At 41.6% G+C, this 19,392-nt stretch overlaps 1 protein-coding gene across 3 annotated transcripts in view; it reads left to right on the forward strand.

Moving 5' to 3' along the window:
- Positions 1-7,661, forward strand: part of RAB3C (RAB3C, member RAS oncogene family) — a 211,417-nt gene extending 203,756 nt beyond the window's left edge. For all 3 annotated transcript variants that reach the window (XM_032797011.2, XM_032797003.2, XM_032797020.2), the window contains exon 5: positions 1,453-7,661. In XM_032797011.2, the coding sequence (XP_032652902.1) occupies positions 1,453-1,640 (188 nt within the window). In that variant the 3' untranslated portion in view covers positions 1,641-7,661. The remainder of the gene's footprint in view (positions 1-1,452) is intronic.
- The last annotated feature ends 11,731 nt before the right edge of the window (positions 7,662-19,392 follow it).

Raw genomic sequence — 19,392 nt, forward strand, 5'->3', positions numbered from 1 at the left:
TGGGGTATTCAACAAGTAATGCTAAGTTATTAGAGTTGCTGCTTTAAATGTAACCTTTTATTAAACAAACAAACAAAAAAAAGACACTCACTGATTAGAAAATACACTATATGAAAAAAAACTATCTACTTACACTGCCCCAGAGCAGCGTAAGGGCAATATGAACATAACATTGAATGTTGTTTTAAATTTTCTTCCAGAACTGCATATACTTTCCCTTTGGTAGCTGTTAATCTTGATACTAATTAAGAGTAAGAAGAAAGACATTTTGTTATTGGGTTTCTAACAGGAAAACACAGAGATAGGTGTATGTCATTAACCAAGGTGAATCAAAAAGACAAAGAATTCTTTGTGAATTCCAATTATCTTTTATAATATTACCAGTGTATTTAGTTGTTTTGTGAACCACTTCATTCCAGGTCAGGAATTGGAAAGGGGGAAATCAGTGAAAGAAAGGCTGGTGAATTGATGAAGGACAGTCAGGTGAATAGTGTGGTAACTGGGGGAGAGGAGAAAATTGGAGCAGAGGGAAAAAGTGGGAAGGGAGGAGAGAGGTCAGGCAGGTGAGCGAATGGGACAATCCAGCAGATAGTGTGGACCCAGTGAGGCGGCAGGCAGACAAGCAGGTTACTTCCAGCTACACTGGGAACCAGCCATCTGGAGAGGGCCTTGGAGGTAAAGATGACACAGAGGAACATGTTTGTGACAGCTTGCTTTATTAAAGAATTTCAGTGTAAGCACTCTGCCACATGGACGATAGTGCTACTTTAGTGGTGGCACAGTGGGATGAGAGAGTTACAGTACCCACCCACAATTTTTGAAGGAAAACAACTTAAATTTAGAAATATTTTTGCATCAAAACTTATTTTCCATCTATGGATTACATAACAAATTGGAAAAAGCCTTTCTTGATTTGTTTTCTTTCTTCTTGGTTCCTTCCAATTTGAGTCATCTGTTCTGGCATCAGCAGTAGTGGCCCAACAGCAATGCCTATTACCAGTGGAGCAATGCTTATGGGAACATAGTAATTAGAGCTGGAAAAAGACCAATAGAGTAACTGAGTTATTCCCTTCACAGGAGCCAGATGTAGTCACATGATATGGGGCATTATTAAAATGATACTGCTCTCAATTTTAGCATAGCACAAAATCAACTATGATGAAATCACCTTTGAATATGATTTGCGGAAGAGATCAGATTGAGTCAAATGATGATTTCAACTACTTTGGTGTAAATCAAATGACTTTTGTGTAGTTATTCACACCCATGCAACAGTGGTCAAAATTTAGCTCATACTCTTTATAATATCACTATTTTGCGTGTGCTGTTTCTCTTTCTTGTGCCCTGCCCACCTTTCTCTCTCTGCTTTTTCCCTTCCTCAGAAGGAGTTTATAGTTACCAAAGGATCTAAGAATGTGTAATGACCAGTGTGTGTTTTCTTTATTTTACCAGGTTTTGAATTTTTTGAAACAAGTGCCAAGGACAACATAAATGTCAAGCAGACATTCGAGCAGCTCGTAGATATCATCTGCGACAAAATGTCAGAAAGTCTGGAGACGGATCCTGCCATCGCTGCTGGAAAACAGAACACAAGGCTAAAGGACACCCCTCCTCCACAGCAACCCAACTGTGGCTGTTAATACAGTTATCAACAGAGGCGGCTCCTGTGTGTTCTATTGCCAACAGAGTATTTACAGATGGTCTATAAGCCTTTATTTATACTGTCTTTTTAATTTATTTGGGAACAATGTGTTTATTTTATGTCAATGCCTGGTGCAATGTGTGCAATTTGTAAGGACTGCCCATTTCTCAGCATCTGGCCTTTGCACGTGGATGGCTAATTGTCTGTCTTTTCTTTTTATCCTGAGTACATTACACTTACTTCAGCTGGTTCTGTGACCTCAGAACACAGGTCATCTACACCTGACTTTAACTTAATCAGTTTCAAATTATACCATTTACTTCTTGGTGTAATGATTACGGTATTTAGGCATAAACTTTCTGATGCCATTTAAATTTTCTTTGATTGAAAAATCTATTTTAAAATATTACCTGAATATACTGTCTGTTCCATGCCTTGTCCAGATAATTTGTCTGAGGCACACTTCCCCGAAGATAATGCTGTGGTAAATCCATGTTCACCACCGAAATTCACAGTTACCTTTACACCATACATCATGGCCACTTCGAAATTCAGAATGACAGCAGCTGCCTAACCCAAAACACAGGCTCCTGCCCCTCAATATAAGGAGCAATTCTGTTAGCTGCTGACAGGATAGGGGCTGGCTGTGTTCCAGTTCCATCCACAAGCCAATTCACTACAATACTAATATAGAAGAGAGTTGTGAAATGTCATTCTTCTTTAAGTTACCTGCTTTCAATAATGAATATGCTACAGTTCTTGATATTACCCCCAGCAGAGCCAAATCATAACCAAAAATAACCTACTCATATTGTTCTGGAGGTTGCATTATTTTGGCCTTTAGGAATTTCATGTTTCATTCTTGAAAATGGTGTCTATATATTAATTTTATAGTCTGAAAGAATCTCCTCTATATTGATTGCCAAGGCCCATTTCTCTCCTCAGAAGTGCCACTCCTACTGAAGTCAGCAGGACAGAAATGGATCCATTCAATTTGAAAAATAGTTTGGTCCAGACATATCTTGTTGAGGGTTTTCTTGTGACAGGACAGTCAGAAATTGGCAATGTTTGTAGAAAATTCACAGAGAAATAAAAAGTTCTCCAATGAGTTCTTCCACTAGACCATGTCAGTCACTTCGAAAATCCACAAAAGGCTGTGAAGATAGCTGAATGTCCACAGGGTTTTTTTCAAGCATTTTAAAAAATAGTCATTTCTCACCCTGTTAATAAGCTCTCACTCTACTAATTGATAACACTTTGCACCATTGGCTTATCTGGGTCACAGTGATATTCCTCAATTAATGACATCACTGATGCAACATTAACTTTTTATTATTCTTCTTAGATCAGCTTTAGTACCAGGATGACATTTCTCAGGCTAGACATAACAGAAAAAAGAGAAGAAAAATGGGAAAATGAGTCAGAGGAGCTGCTAATGCCATACCTGACTGTAAGGCAAAACCTATACCTTTTTCCTAAGGTAATTTATATAATCTCATCAAACACACTAAAACCATGTCTACACTAGGAAAAAAAGTATAGTTAAGACATTTTATCTAACATTGTAACTATTGTATGTTAAAATCCTAGTGCAGACAAGATTAACACATTAGTTGGTTGAGGTAAACCTGAGTGTAAACTTGTGTTAAAACTATAACTTGGCTTGGCTACACTAGGATCCATTAGCACTGCTAGCTAGCACCTACACTGTTTTTCTTAGTGAAAAATGAGCTGCATCATTTGGTACCATGGAAGAGCCTGAGGAAAGGGAAAAGTTGCCTATTCACTGCCCTATATTTATCCCTGTTGTGCACAGATTAGTAGGAAGAGAAAGTGTAATCGAGCAGAGCCAATTTGCCTAGCTCTTGGCATCAACATGGCATGCCAGTCACTACTCTTCCTGGCCCTGCCTCCCAGCTTGATAGTTGTATTCCTCCAGCTGTGGCTATCCATTTCAGGGTACTCTGAGGATAGAAGTATTTTGGCCAAAGATTTTTATTGATTTTCCAATTAAAAAAAAATAAAAACATTTTAAGGAAAGCAGATGCTTTCCCAGAAAATGTTGATGTTATAGAACTGCCCCTTCCCCCACCACTCTTTTTTAAATTTTTTATGGAAAAGAGTCTTGAAGGAAAATATTCAACCAGTCCTCTCAACTGAACCAGCCCTGGGAACTTCACTACATAATGCCTGGTGCAATGCCATCAACAGTGGTCACTCTGGCTACACCATTGTCCTCAGTAGACTATGCATGTTTGATGATGATGACTTGGTAGAAGGGTAGAGAATAGAAGCAGTAAAGCAAAAAATTAATGAATCAATTCCAAACTCAGAAATAACTACTGTGATCATTTAGTCTGACCTCCTCTATAATGCTGGCTATAGAACTTCCCCAAAAGAATTCCTAGAGCAGAGCTGTTAGAAAAAACATCCAAACTGAAGAAGGTGGAGAAGATAGGAGCATGGATTGGTCAGATCCATGTGTGTGATCCATGAATGTGTGGGGTGCTCCCGGGACTTCAGGAGAGTGTCGTATAGGTGCAGAGGTCCAGCCACACAAAGCCAATTCAAGGGTCAGGACTAATAGTCACAACAAGTATTTTAAAAACTTTTAATCAGCAGCATTGTTAAACTGGCTACTTGGGGCAGATTTTAAAAAATTAGCTGCCTAGTGTCAGTCCAGTTCCTGGTGGCCACATCATAAAATACAGGACCAATCATCACTAATTTGTACCTTTGTTGCTAGTCTCAGCAGAGAAGTAGGGAACTGAATAGCCCGTGGTAACTCATTGACCTTCTCACACCCAGAGATCAGGGCTTAGGCCCATTTCTGAGGCCGGGCAGTGCAGAGAAAGCTTTCTCTGCCTCTGCCAGTACTATCTGTTCTATGGATACAGAGGGCACATCAGCCTCCAAGGTTTTCAGGCCATCACCAGCACTAAATTTTAAAGAGAATCTTGCCATTTAATGGCTTTATGTTCACTGTGGCACAGACTATGTAACTACTCAGTCTGCATGTACAATGGAGGGGTGTGTGGAATTTGAGCTTTGCAGTCTTATTTCTCATTGAGGGCTCTGGAGGGGATTTGTGAGGGTAAAATACTATATTATTATTACTGTCATTTATTACCTCGATTTAATGGCTGTTAGCAGGAGGGGAGAAAAAACCCTTCTCCTCTATCATAGTTTAATGGGATAAGGGACCTGGAAGTGGACAAAGCCCCCATTGCCTGGGATCTGAGCCCCATGGAGTCAGCTGAACTACTGCACAACACAACCCTTCCAAAGTACCAACCAAGAATAACATTAGTGCTACAGTAATTGCATGCATAGGTAATACACCATCTTTGTCATGGAGTCACAGTGTCTTTCTCAGTGCATGGGCAAGCTGTCACTCAGCGTTCCAAATGGAAACAAGTGGAACAAACGTAAGAGACTAGGCCCTGCAGTATTCAAATGCATGAACCGATGGGACTGATCACAATGGCTTGCAAGCCTTTTTGAGCTGAAACTGCAATTGCATGGTCTTAATTCTGACAAAAGTTCATTTTCAGATGTGATAAATGTGCCTGTCCTTACAGATCAATTAACTTGTAACTGTGTTTGTATGTCATTTTGTTTATTTAGACTGATTTGTTTGGTGTCTGAAATACATATGAACTGGCCTGTTTTTTTTTTTCTCTCTCTCTTTCTCCACACACATATATAAAAATCCAACTCATTCTCTTTCTGAATTGCAATGTGTGTGACTGTTACCTGGAACTGTTTGTTCCTTTGTGCTTATACTTAATGTAATGCATAGAGAAACTACCTGAGAAACTAGATCTATGTGGCCTTTCCAGAGCATCAGTCTGAAAGATTAGGTTTTCTTCCCAGTCTGCTCAGCTCTGTATGTCCGGCTGTGCTGCCTGCACCTTTTTTATTTTAGGAACGAAGTGCTATTTTATGGTGCAAACACTGCTGGAGTTGGGCCCTAACTTTCAGAATTGCTTGAGTTTTAATTGTCTTTTGCTAAGAAATGCATGGCATTCTAAATGTTATGTCTAGTGCTGCCATTGTTTCTTCCGTAGCAGAGAAGCCAGTGATGCTTTCCATTTAAAAAAAGGTTACAGGCTTCATTTTTCAGTAGTATGGTTTGTTATTGTCACTTTTCAATGGCAACAACTAAATGACTGCTCTATTGCTTGAATGTTATGAAAGATTCCTCGACCCATTTCATAGACAGACTTGATATGCAGCAAATGGACCAAATTCCTCTTGGTTGTAACTCGAGTGGAGTTGCACCATTAATGCTTTGGATCCACAGGGCCCAATCCTCAGCTTGTGTAAATCAGCATAGTTTCACTTAAACCAATGGAACTATGCTGTGTGCACACCAGCTGAGGATCTGATCCATGAGTGGGTTTTTTTTAATACCGATTGGAACTTAGTTTCTTCCGGGTTCACTACTTATAAAGTCTCCATTCAAAAGGCAACTCATCTGAATAGTCTGAGTATGTAATAGGTTTCGTCATTAAATGGGTCAAGTAAATTCATTTCACCGTGTCTTGTTAAGCTTTTTTATTTATTTACTTTTTATTTTTTCTTTCATGTTCATCCAAGCAAAGATTTTAACTGCACGTTTAGAATTTTCACACACAGACAAATACATCCTGAACACTGGTTCGGTTTGAACAGGTATTTGTTCATTTTCAGTGCAGTCTTTTTTCTTGTTATTATTGCAGTGATACTTACCCAGAAATTCTCATTGTCACTAGAAACTGCTTGGGTTAAATCCACAGGCCATCGGATTACTGTTCATGGTGACGGCGGAAGCAGATGGCACATCAGTTGTACCCAGACACCTGTTTTTGGGGGAGGGGAGAGACCATGTCTGAATCTTCTGACAATTTCATGCTCTTGCATAACATGTGGAAACAAAAGTTAGGGATTGCTCACCACTTCCAGTAATGAATTTACTTGAGTGATCCTGACATGTACCTGCAAATTAGTGTTAAATGAAAACTGTTTGTGCTGTAATCCCGTTTAATATATTGTTAGTAATGTCAGCCGTGTTGTGGTTCAGTTGGACTGTCAGAATGTGTAAACTATTTACTAGTGTTTGTGGAACTGAAATGTCTTAAATGTTGCATGAAAAATGTTATAAAAATAGATTTGTTTTCTATTTTTGAACACCTCTGAACTGAGGGAACATGGGCCAATAAGTGCAATATTTAATGACTTACTCAGTGTATATAAATTTGTATGAAAGGGAGAAGTGTCATGTATGTGTGATATGGTGTTGATGATGGCTGTGTGGCTTATTTAAAGGATGTCTAGTAGCTGTAAGAGTCTAGTAGTGAAATTTATACAGTAAATACTTTATCAGTGTAGTGTAAGAATAATCTATTCTTAATTCATTTAAATTATTTTTCATATATGAGACAACAGTAACAGACATCCGTATCTTTACTGCAAGTGCATGTCAATTTGACTTTTAGAATTGTGAGTGTTCTTTTCAAAAAAATGATTGTGTTATATCACTAGGAGTGGGGAGACCTTTTTTCAGTCAAAAGATACTTTTAGCCATTTCTAAAGAAAAACCCCACATAATATTTTAGAAGCATGTTCTCGGGAAACAGAAAAAGAGATTGTCTTGGAACTCAGCTCTTAAGGAAAAGCCTTCATTTTTTTTATCTGAAGAGTCAATTACATGCTCTGTCTCCCTGTACTGTATAATATCATGTGGCCACTTTTAAAAAAATCTATATAATTGCATTGTTCATTCATGATTACACTTAGCCTAGAATATTAAATAGGAGTCTCCAACCATGTTGAAACGTACTTAGCATCTTCTGTTTGGTGTCTTGAGTTCACAGTTTGTTTTTTGAAGGAGCTGTCATCTCAGGTCCAATGTGTTTGGACCACACTGGAAAATGTTAAACAAAATGTTAACCCCTGCTGACCCCATTCTGCGGCTTCTATTTTTAACTTTAAATCAGATTCTGAAGTAAGATAGAAGGTACATTCTAGGCCAAATTCTGCTCTTAGAGTGCTGAAAAAATTGAGTAATTCCATTGGCACCCATCAGCAGAGTGAGTGCGAGCAGAATTTGGCACAGTATCTTGCCCAGAAATTAGGAGGAGACATGAAATCATTTTTTCATTTTACTTTAGCCTTGCACAGTTGTACTCATCCATTCACTCAAGGACCTCAAATGAGGCAGCACATTTGAACACCTGCTAAAGGCCATCCTTGTTCAGTAAAGCATATAAACACATGCTTCACTGTAGGCACTTGATTGCTGTACTGCCTGTGGTTCCCCTATTGTGACTGCAAACCTCTGAGAAGAAGTTAATGCTGTTAATTAACTTCTGCTGCATCCCTCTTGTACAATATACTGGTTGTCTAGAGGAACATGCCCTCACTTCAGTGGGCCTTTACTGAATAAGGATAAACTACTAAATCAGGGCTAAGGCGAGTAAGATTTTTTGATGGGTTACTAATATCACATTCATTTTTTTCCCATTAGCATCATGGTAAAAGGCACATGAGCAGATTTTGCGCCTTGGTCTGATACATTGTCATGACAATTTTACAAGGCTGTTTTAGCATATGTCATATTTTAGAAACGCTAGCTCTCATCAAAAAGAGGCAATAGCCAAATAATTCAGGAAACCAATAGCTCTGCTTTCTCTTGCCTCTGCCGTGTCATCGAATAGTGCTAGAGAACAAGAAAAGCAGTCAGATTACATTAAACATTACAGGACAATCCTATCAAAGGCCTAAGCATCTGTCCCAAATGCTTCCCTGTGTTTTATAGCTTCTTCTGTTGTGAAACCACCAGCCAAATTATGCAAAATTGCATGAAGATGAAATTGTGTGATAGGGGAAATTTGGGAACTGCAGAATGAAAGAAAAAATAAAAACATCCCTGTAGCCAAGGAGCAGACACAGTAAGGCTAAGATACCAATGAAACACAAATATGCAGACTGAGCATGCATTGCCTATATTTTACTACTGCTGTTAAGTGACCTGACTGCCCAAGGGTTTGTCACCATGACAGGTAATTTTACCTGGCATTTTTACTATCCCCATACATGTTTGAGTACATAAAAAACAAACCCAAATGCCTACTTTGAAAGCATAGCCCCATACTAACTTTACTTGCTGAACTGTTCTTAAAGCGATGTTGGAGTACCTGCATAGAATATATTTGTGAGGTGGTTAGCATTCAACTTTTCCTCTGCCTCTAACTACCACTACAATATAGTGACTGTGGTTCTAAAAATATGAGTTTAAAATACTGCTGGGTGACAGATGTTGTGACTCTTCAACATATGTCCACAGGAGCTCTTGTCTGGATGTAAAGTACAAATTTTATCCCTGTGCAGAATTTTAATTCTATGTGGAAGTAAAGACTGTGTGTATTCCATTGGATAGTCTGTTTGTATGTGACTTCTGTATAACAAGTGGATTTTGTTTTGTTTATTTTTGTTTGGGGTATTAATTTTGAGATTACAATAAATATTCAAGAGCCTATATTCATGAAATTTTCTGTTGTGGTGTGAGGTGCCTCCCCCTTTCCATCCCATGCTTGTTTAATTCCTTGCAGTTTTAAAGTGGTCTAAAAATTGACTTCAGTTTTGACCAATGGTGTATTGTAACGCGACACTTATAGTAGCTGAGTATCCTGCCAGTAACATTCTTCACTCTGAAGTCTGAACTTCACAAACTACGGGCCTAATATTGCTCCTACTGAATTTTTGTTATTGACAGGAGCAAGATTTGGCCACTTCTCTGATGGAAGCACAGAAAACAGGCACAATAAGGTACATGGGTGAGACCAAGTTGCTCTCTTAAGCCTTTGAGAAATACTCAAGCCAAAGAAGGCCAAGGTTGTTGGCAAAGACACAGACAAAAGAAAATAGCTCTTTAAAGCAAACCAAGAGGCCTGTATCTATTAAACTTCTCTGTGGAGTAGCGTCTTACCTGTTTATTGCTCATCATCCTGGAATTCTCAGGGTAACTATCAGACACTCAGATACCATGGTGGTGGGTGCAGAATAAGAAATAAGCTTTAAAATAGTATTTTTTAAAATAATAACTTCAATGATAGCTTACAAACTTAAAATGGCAATGATGTTTCATCTCACATTTACTTCTCTAATTTTGCAATTTAATTGTTTTGGGGGTTAGGGGTTGGAGCTGGTGGTTAACAGGTTGCCTGACACTAATATTTCTAAAGATGTGGATGCAAACTGTCTTGCAGTCAGTACTTTTGACTTGTAGGCACCAGCATGGATTGGCACAGTATAAATGCACCTTCGCATTTATCCACAGCTTGGGAAGCCCATTTGCATTATAGGTGGAATTCACCCCACAGCAGAGGGCCAGAAAAAGGCCTACACATGACACAAAACAGAGCTTAAGTGACACATCAGCCTTGGTGCTGGGCCTCTGCACAAGAGTAAATGTCACCCTCTTTGCTTTCCACTCCTGAAGGGAATAGAACTAGACATGGTCTAACTGCTTCTATTTCTTCAGAAACAAGAAATCTCCTATGTAGTTGTTATTTAATGTAGTATATGTGTGTCTTAATAAAAGGAACAGTTAAGTCTGTACAATCCATCTTCTTTTTTGTTAAGGTATTTTATATACCAGGGTCTTTCCGCTCATTGTTTCTTCCCAAATCCACGAACCCTCTTGCTCTAAATCAAACCATTCTATGGCCTACCTCTGGATCTTCCTTCCTCCCATACAAGTTCTGGTCTCAATATTACCTTCCGGACTCATTTCCTCCCATTAACTCCTCATATCCATGGCTTCTCTTGTGGCCACTCAACAGTTCCCATTCCACTTCCTGTCCCAGTTTTCTGCCAACGCCCCAAGATACTCCCAGTTTCAAACACACACCAGCATGTTTTAATCAACTCTTCTAATCTCATGTTCCTACCTTAATGGGACACACTAAGTCAGAGACACTGGAACAATTTGTATAGTGGGGGGACTGAGAGCCATTGAACCAAACTGTAAACCCTGTATATGATGGAAACCACTTCAAGCCCCGGGTTCCAGCACCTATGCACTAAGTCGTAATCTACTCCTCCAATTTCTCTAGCCCACCCATCAAATATCCAGAATATTCTGATAAACCCGCCACAGAAATTCACAGCTCCCCAAAACTCAGCACTGAAGCAAGTAGTGCTTCAATTTATCATGCAAGGAGAGGCTTCCGAAGCATTTGCACACATTGCTGGACCCCAACATTTTGGGTGGATTTTGGAGAGGGATCTCCTGCACCTTCACTGCCTTGTTTCTGTGGCTCACGGAGGCACTCTATGGTTCCTCCTTTTGCCATTGCACTGCCTCTGGTGACCCAATTCTGTTCTTTTGCCTCCTACTGCAATTTGGCTTCTCCAGCAACCTCCCTCCTGCCACTACTCTACTGATCCTCTACCCACCTCCTGTCCCCCTCTCTACTAGTTCACCATGCTCCTTTCTACTTCAGTTTGCTCCCACTGCTCTGTGTGAACCAGCACCACCATGGCACTGGACCTAATCTGCTTACCCACCCACTGAAGAAGTGAGGCATCAGAGAAACAGACTGGAGGACAGTGGGAGCAGTGGAGGGACATTTATGAGGGAATGAAAGGGCACAATGGTAGAAAATGAATATATCTATAGTGCGGTGTTGGGAGGTAGTGAGAAACTCTATGGCCACTCTCCGGCAGCAGTAGTCATCTGGGGCACAGGTGCGGGAACTAGGAGTGATGGGGATGCTTGACGTGATTTCCATCATATACAGGGTTTACAGTTTGGTTCAATTGCTCTCAGCACCCCCATTATACAAATTGTTCCACCACCCCTGTGTGAGGGAGATTTCCAGGGGCCAGCCCTTCTGCAGAAGTATGATTACAGGAACTCTGCTGAGTGGTGCCACACTGTGAAGGATTGTACTACCCTTTAATGACCAACCAGGAGCTGCAATCAGAACCAGCTGCATTTAAAATCACAGAGGCTCCCTGCTCCACTGAGGACTTCCCCATTTAAAACAGGAAAAGGAAGCTGAGTGGATGTGAGCTTGCAGGGGAAACTGACAAGGGAGAGTCAGCTCTGGCCAGCTTCCTGAAGGGAGACTTAGAGATTGTTTGTTTGTGACTAAGTTTTGGATAAGCTGAACCTGGTCTCCAAGGTAAGGGCTTTTATATTGTTGTCCAAGTGTTCCTTTCATAGGCTTCATTAAGGGGAGACTTACGTTGGTGTGTTTGGCTTCTCTGATCTAAACAAGCAGGCTTCTTCACACCCAGTTGGTGCAAAGTAAAGTAAGATGCCTACAGCAGCAAACCTGCCCAAAAGGGGAGAGACATGCCTTTGCATACACACAGAAGGAGCTTTGAGAGGGCCCCATCAGCATAGCAAGCAAGGATGATGTGGTCCAAGCTCTAACAATCCTTCCTAGGTGACAGTCACATTGCCTAAGATCAAACCGATCACAGTAGCATGAGTGTGGCTGTGTATATGTGTAGTCAGGCTAGAGCAATTATGGCCCATATTGGGTTTGCTGAGGACCCAAGCAGTATATGTGTATTTGTTTTGAAATAGTAGTTTTTTAAATTAAATATTTAACTATTTGGCAGTACTGCATGGGATTTAGGGCCTAGATTTTAAATGAGTGCCTCAAGTTAGCATTCAAAATCCTAAATCCTTACTTAAGCATTAAGGACATTGAGATACTCATTTTTAAAATCTTGCCCTACCTTTTTCATGAAGTTGCGTTCTAAGACAGAAGCAGGTTGGCAGCAACTTTTTGCCTGTACTATTTCCTTTAATATTCAGCAAGAAAAAAGGTGTAGTATTACCGCATCCCCTGTGTTACAGGACACTCTTATCTATTCATTGTTGTACCGCTGCAATAGAAAATCATTTCCTTAAAGAAGAGCAAGCAGCAGTCTGTAATGTTCCACTTATTTCTAATGAAAACCAGTCCTTTTCTGCTCCAAGTAAAACTTAACTCAGAAAACATCTGGCATATGGAACTTTCCTTGAGCCATCTCTTATTTCCATTCGGGAATAACATCAAAAATTTCTGCCTCGGCAGTAACTACAGCTCATTTCAAATTAGTTTGTTTCATGTGTTTAGTAATTAATGAGTGAAAGAGGGATTATAAAACTGCAGATACATCAAACTCAGCCAAGCTGTTTCCAAGTATGAGCGAAAGAAACTATGGCCTTGTGGGCAGCTACCATTTTCTAGTTATGTCCTAGCTTTACTACTGAGCCTCCCTTTAAATGCCAGCTGCGATGTCTTCACAATTTGCTCGTCTCCCTGAGCTCTCTGCAGCTATCTCTTTGCGAGGCTTCCTTATCACAGTCTGTCTTTTATCCCATATCAAAAATATGGAGCCATACAGCTCAGTTAGCAATTTCATCACATCACACAGGCTAAGCAGATATGATGCTGGCTTCTGAATGACCAGCAGAGCTGGAAGTAAGCCAGCACAGTACGGCGTATTGGTAAGAGCCGGTACACAGTTGACCGTACCAGCAGGGGGTAGTTTACCTGGGGCCTGGCAATTTAAAAGGGCCTGGGCCTCCTGGGCACCACCGCCGCTACCATGGGGCTCTGGGGGTGATTTAAAGGGCCTGGGGCTCCTGGCAGCTGCTGATGGAGCCCCAGGCCCTTTAGATCACTGCTGGAGCCCCAGGGTAGCAGTAGTGGCTGGGAGCCCAAGGGCTCTGGCCCTTTACATCACTGCCAGAGCCCTGGGGTAGCACTGGCAGTGGCAGTTCAGAGCCACGGGCCCTTTAAATCAGTGCCAGGCCGTGCTGAAGGGCTGGCTGGGAAGTCTGGCCCCAGCCCCACCCCTTCCACCTGAGGTCCCACCCCTTCCGGGTGAGCTGCTCCCCACACCTTGCTCAGGATCCCAGCTGCCCTTGTACCAGTAAGTCCCTTAAGTTACTTGCACCCCCGGTGACTAGCCAGGAAAAACCTATCCCAGAGGGTACTGCAGTGTTGAAGGCACTGTGTAACAGACGAGATGTAAATCAAAAGCCCCTGATGGATTTTTTCAGAAGATGGGTGGCTGGCCAAATTCATCACTGCATTTCAAATCCTGCAATTGTCAGCATGTGGCAACAGCAGCCCACGTGCAAGCTATCAGTTGACAGACTGGAGTCTGAAATGGTAGCTCCCATTTGTGCATCTAATAGTGATATACATAATGCTACCTCAGCATAACTATTACACTCCTTTCTTTCCTGCCCCTCAGCTTACCTCTCTGCTGAAGCAGAGGACAGTATTCTGACTTTTCAGGGGAGAAAAAAAGATTATGCATCATTAAACCTTAGAGCTTTGGTATGCAAAATCCTGTCTAGATGTTAACAGCTGCCAGTCAGCTTCAAGGAGAAAGTGCCATACAATTTTAGTGAACAAACATTTCATGCACAAACATTAACAAACAGTATTTGGAATACTTTAAGAAGTTACTTTTAAAATAAGTTATTAGGCAGTAAACATGTTGGCATTCTCTATACAGACTCCCTCACTTGGCTGCTGTTACATATTTCAGTGTAGGGTTTCAACAGAGCATATACACTTTTATATGTTACTGCACATTCAGACATTCAGACCTCAAAATGCATGTGTCACTGAGATTCTCTGAGGAGAACAGCGGCCTCTGAGTTCCCCTCCACCCACTTCAGAATCTACTCAGCAAACCGACCAGAATATCTTTCCAGTAGTGATTCCAGGTTCTGAGCTAATAACAGACCCTGTGCTTGGTTTCTAGCTGTCTCCTCCATTTCTAGCAAGACAGGAATGCTAACTCCTATCCAAAGAGTACAAGTATTGGGAAGCAGCCTTCAGCACAGATACATCTCTTGGCTCTGATTCAGTCAGCTGCTGTGTCTCCATAGGGCTGTCTTCAATTCCCATATTTACACCCTCTTGCACCTGAGCTCCAACTAGCTACACTCTCAGGTAACCTGAACACATGGAATGTGCAAGACTGCTTGCCCTCAATCAAAGCTTCCTGCCATGCCCCTCCCCCCACTTTTAAAAGAGGGAAGGCTATGCCAGTCCACTTTTTATTGGTGCCAAGGATGAGCGATGTGGGAGGGGTTGGGGGGGAACACTGTGTAGGAACGGGACCTCTGGGGAAAGGGTGGTGCAAGGGCCAGGCTTGCGGGGAACGGGTGGTGTGGGGGTGGGGCCATGGTTCAGGCGCCAGTGCCCCCCCACACCATTAGGAAGTTTCCCCTGTCCCTGCTTCCTGTAAAGCTGCAGAAATAGCTATTGATCATGTCTAATAACCATCATACCACATCTAGGCATCACTAAGCCCTTCTAAGTTGTTCTGTCCTGCTCTCTACGCTTGTGCTAAGACACAAACAAATCAACTAAAATCCATGTCTCATTTCCCCATTCCTTCTCCCTTTCTTTTGGCAAAAGTCAACAACTGTGGCTGAAGTGTAATCTTACCTCTCCAGACCACTTAATTTCTCCCAATTGCGACTTTGCTGACAGTGCCAGTTGCTTCTTTTAATCTACCAACATTTTTCATTTGACGTGGAGAATCTTTCTAGTTCTCTTTATAAATGAAATACCCTGTACTAGAAAATCTCCTTTCATTGCAAAGCCAACAGATGCTTGTATTTTTCCCTGTGCTCAGTGACACTAGAACAGTTTTTATAGTGGAGGTGCTGAAGCCAGAAACCATGTATTTGGGTTGTTGTTACTACTTCAAGCCAGGGGGTGTGGCAGCACCCCTACTCCTGTGCCTCCGCCTTTGCTCTAGGCTGGAGTACTCAATAGACAGACCACAGGCCAAAGCCTGGTTTTGAATGGACCCTGAAATCTTTTTATTTACGTTATTATTTATTTATTGTTTTCTCTGGAGTCTGGACCTTGACTAAGATATCTAGACCTTGACAAAAATAACTGACTACCCCTGAGGCCATGTAGGAGGAAAGAAAGAAAATGGTCTCCAACATGATTTATAATTGCATTACATCGCCCCCTAAAGTATATGTGCTGTAAATGCATCTTATTTAAACATGGTAGCATATAAACAGCATTTACAGTGAGCTGGTGCCCATAGCAAAAGGCTCTGTACTCTCCTGGCCACGCCCCTTATATCTGCCAGTAACAGGAGGTATATGTGCACCCCCCAATCAAGTATTTCTGTACTGGTCTTGGAGACGCCTGGTATGTCAAAATTGGGGGCAGGGAGAGAATGCATTTAAAACTGACTTCAGGGTAACCAGTGAACTATAAAACTATGAATAATCTTTAAAAACACCAAACACTTTCCTAGATTCAGACGCATGCTACACAATACTTGTGCTGGGTCTAACCGACACCGTGATCAATTTAAAAAAAAAAAAAAAAAAAAGCTATACGCATATTATGATCTAACACAGTTCTCAAGCGGGGGTCCAGGGCTCCGTGGGGGGCCTTAAGCAGGTTTCAGCAGGCTCACCAAGCAGTGTCCGCATTAGACTTGCCTGAGGCCTCGAGACCCACCACCCAGGGCTGAAGCTGAAGCCTGAGCAACTTAGCTTTGAGTGGGCCCCTATGGCGTGGGTCCCCAGGCAATTGCCCTGCTCGCTGCCCCCTAATGCAGGCCCTGGCTTTTAATCTACTGGATATGCTGAAAAAGCATTGTTGTGGCATGGGTGGGCCATGAAGTTTGTATAGCATTGGGGGGAGGGGGGTTAGAAAGAAAAAGGTTGAGAACCCCTAGTCTAACTGATCCCATGTTTAGAAACTGAAAATAAATAAACAGCAACACTATAAAGGATACGAACAAAGCAAAGTGATAGCAAATGGCCTGCTGCTTTGAACAAATTGGTGATATGTTCTCAACATGCACCGTTTTTACACTTTGCACATTTTGTATGTGATTTCAGTCACATTCTGTGGAACAGATGTAACATCTTCCCCATGGCTTAGGCCAGGTCTACACTAGACAATGAGGTTGATATAACGATGTTTCTCCGGGCTGTGACAAATCCACACTCCCCTGAGCAATACAGTTAAGCCTACCTAATTTCCTAGTGTTGACAGTCCTAAACTGACTGAGGCTGTAGATCATGTCTTCACTGAAGTGTGGCAGCCTTTTAAGTGTAGCCCTGCCCTCAGGCTCTGGATCAGCACCCAGCACACTAGATGCTGCTTCCCGAGAAACTGAAGTAAGTCTGCAATGTTCCTTTCCTGCACCAGTGGTTTCAGCATTTCTGTTCCCAGGGCCCCGCGAAACATTTGTCTCTTACTCAAAGATTTATTTTGCCATGTGCATAATAAACAAAAAAAAAATCCAAACAATAGCTGCATTCAGACATGCAATGTGCAATGCAATGGTGAGACTTTGCACCAGCAACAGCATCTGACCAGAAAATGTATTTGACAGTTATGGCTTCCTCAGAAACTCTTCCTAGAAAGTGTAGGTTCCCCAGAAAACCAGTTTGACGTTGTTTTTTCAAAGAAACTCAATTTGCTGGACAACTGTGATGATGCTTGAGGCGAATGTTATCTGAGGTCTCTCAGACCTCTAAGACCCATTTGGTGGTTGGGTGGTAGTTTTGGTGGTGGCGTTTTTTTTTGTTTTTGTTTTTTTGAGGGCGGGGGGGGGGATCATATTATAACAACTGCCTTAAAATAAAAACAACCTGCTGCTGGAATACCTGCAGTTAATTTGTGGTCTAACTGGTCACACTAAACTGTTTGAATTACTTTTTGGCTATTGTGCAACCACAACAAATATGTAGACAATCCCATCTTAACAGATTGTCCTCATCCAAGTTTGAGAATACTTACTTAATGTATTAAGAGGCACAGGTTAGGCACAAATTTTTATTTGCATGTGTTGTATGCCTATAGACCCAAAAACATTAGGAGTATTAAACTCCTCTCTAATATTCATTCATGTATTGGATTATTCATCTAATAAAACCCAGTAATGCCAAGCCCAAGCATTCAAAAATCATGAGTCCAGCCTATCAAAATCATGAGATTGGCTTTAAAAACCATCACATTTTTCTAAATAATACATTTTGGGTTCTTTTAATTTTATTTCTGGTTCCTGAATCTTCAGGGTGCACTTGCTTCACGTTTTCAAGCTTTTCTCCACAAGCTTGAAGGCTAAATCTATATTAAAAAATAAACCCATGCAATCTCTTGCTTGTGCTAGCTGATGCTTTAGGGGAAAATATTAAACTGTGCAAGTCGAGATAAAATTGCAAGTGTTGGCAACAGTACAAGCCTCTGCCTCTAAGGATTAGACTTGGGCTTTCCCTCTTCCTAGTAGCTGATTTATGTGGAGTTGGGTTAGAAAAAGGCCAGAGGCAAGAAGAAAATGAAGGAGAAGGTGTTTGGGAGGTTGATGTATCCTGCTTTTAAGGAAACAAGCACTACTCTGCGATGGTGTAGATTTCATTAAAGAAGTCTTAAAAGACACTGTCAAAGTTGTCAACACTGAATTGAGATGTCTGACGGTAGGTTTTTGCGGGGGGGGTTGGTTTTGTTTTTAAAACTTCTTATGATCTAGTGATGGCAAGTATAAACTCACACTGTTTGGTTCTTCACAGATGAGGAAAACTGCAGCAGAATGGGTAAATAACTCTCAGAAAGCCACAGAGGGACTGGGTGGCTAAAACAGTGTTAGGACTCAGGAGTTCCTGTACCTCTGTCTTGTATTCATACCTTGTGTGCTTCTCTCATAGTCGTTTGGCTGAAGCCATTTAGTCCCTGGTATTTGATCCTACTTTTACCCATCAGAACTCCCACTGACAGCTTTGCACATTTTTGATCAGGTACTGAATGAGAAGTGAAGTTTGGTATTGAAGACTGACAAGAAGTAGAAGTACTGCTGAGACCAACCGTTCAAAAACCATGAGATTTAAAAAATAAATACACTTCAGCGTCATTTTATCTGTATTCTGGTCTGAGCCCTTGGGGTGCATTTGGGTCATGTTTTTATGCTTAGGAGTCAGGAACCGGGTCCTCAAGATTTAAACCTAAAGCAACATTGCCACCTCTCTCAATTTTATCAGTTTGCAGTATATTAGGTTTTGTTTCTCTCATGATCTTCATGTAAAAACTGTCTATCTTGTGAAATTTCTCCTTATAAAGTAACCACCGTCTCCTATTATTTTTAATGGGGCCACCATTTCCCTACACATTTCTGCATGTGGAAATGAGGCTACCTCCAAAAAGATGCCTGGCAGCAATGGCCTGGCCTGTTTTCAGTAAGACAAGCTGCCCTCACAAGCATGGACGACATTCTGTGGTCAGGGAGCTCCACTGCACACTATGCATTGACAGGGGATTGTGAGGAACACAATAGAGGTTGAAGAGATACAGAGGTTCCTCAGGGAAGTGTGGGATGCAAGGAATCGATTGAGGATGTGTAGGAATGGGGGCTGCAGGAGAAGACTGGAGAGACAAGGGGAATGCGGGGGCAGAGCACTCTGAGGGACAGAAGAGAGACTGATAAGGTGTATGGCAATGTGGAAGGTAGAAGATAACTGAAGGATAGTACAAAGCAACAGGATACAGGGTGGGAGAATGGAGGAGACAGTGGGCACAGGGAAATGAAGAGCAGAGACAGAGAAGCAGAGGAATGGGGAGGAGGGGTCAGGGAATGTGGTGTACAGGGGAGAGACTGAAGGTGTTCAGGGAAATGTACAGGTGGAGATTGAGGAATATGAACAGGAGGGAAACTGAAGACTTGCCAGAGAGACTGAAGGGGAGGCACAGAATAGTGAT

This window comes from Chelonoidis abingdonii, chromosome 6 (genome assembly GCF_003597395.2).
Source record: "Chelonoidis abingdonii isolate Lonesome George chromosome 6, CheloAbing_2.0, whole genome shotgun sequence".
In the NCBI taxonomy this organism is placed as follows: Eukaryota; Metazoa; Chordata; order Testudines; family Testudinidae; genus Chelonoidis; species Chelonoidis abingdonii.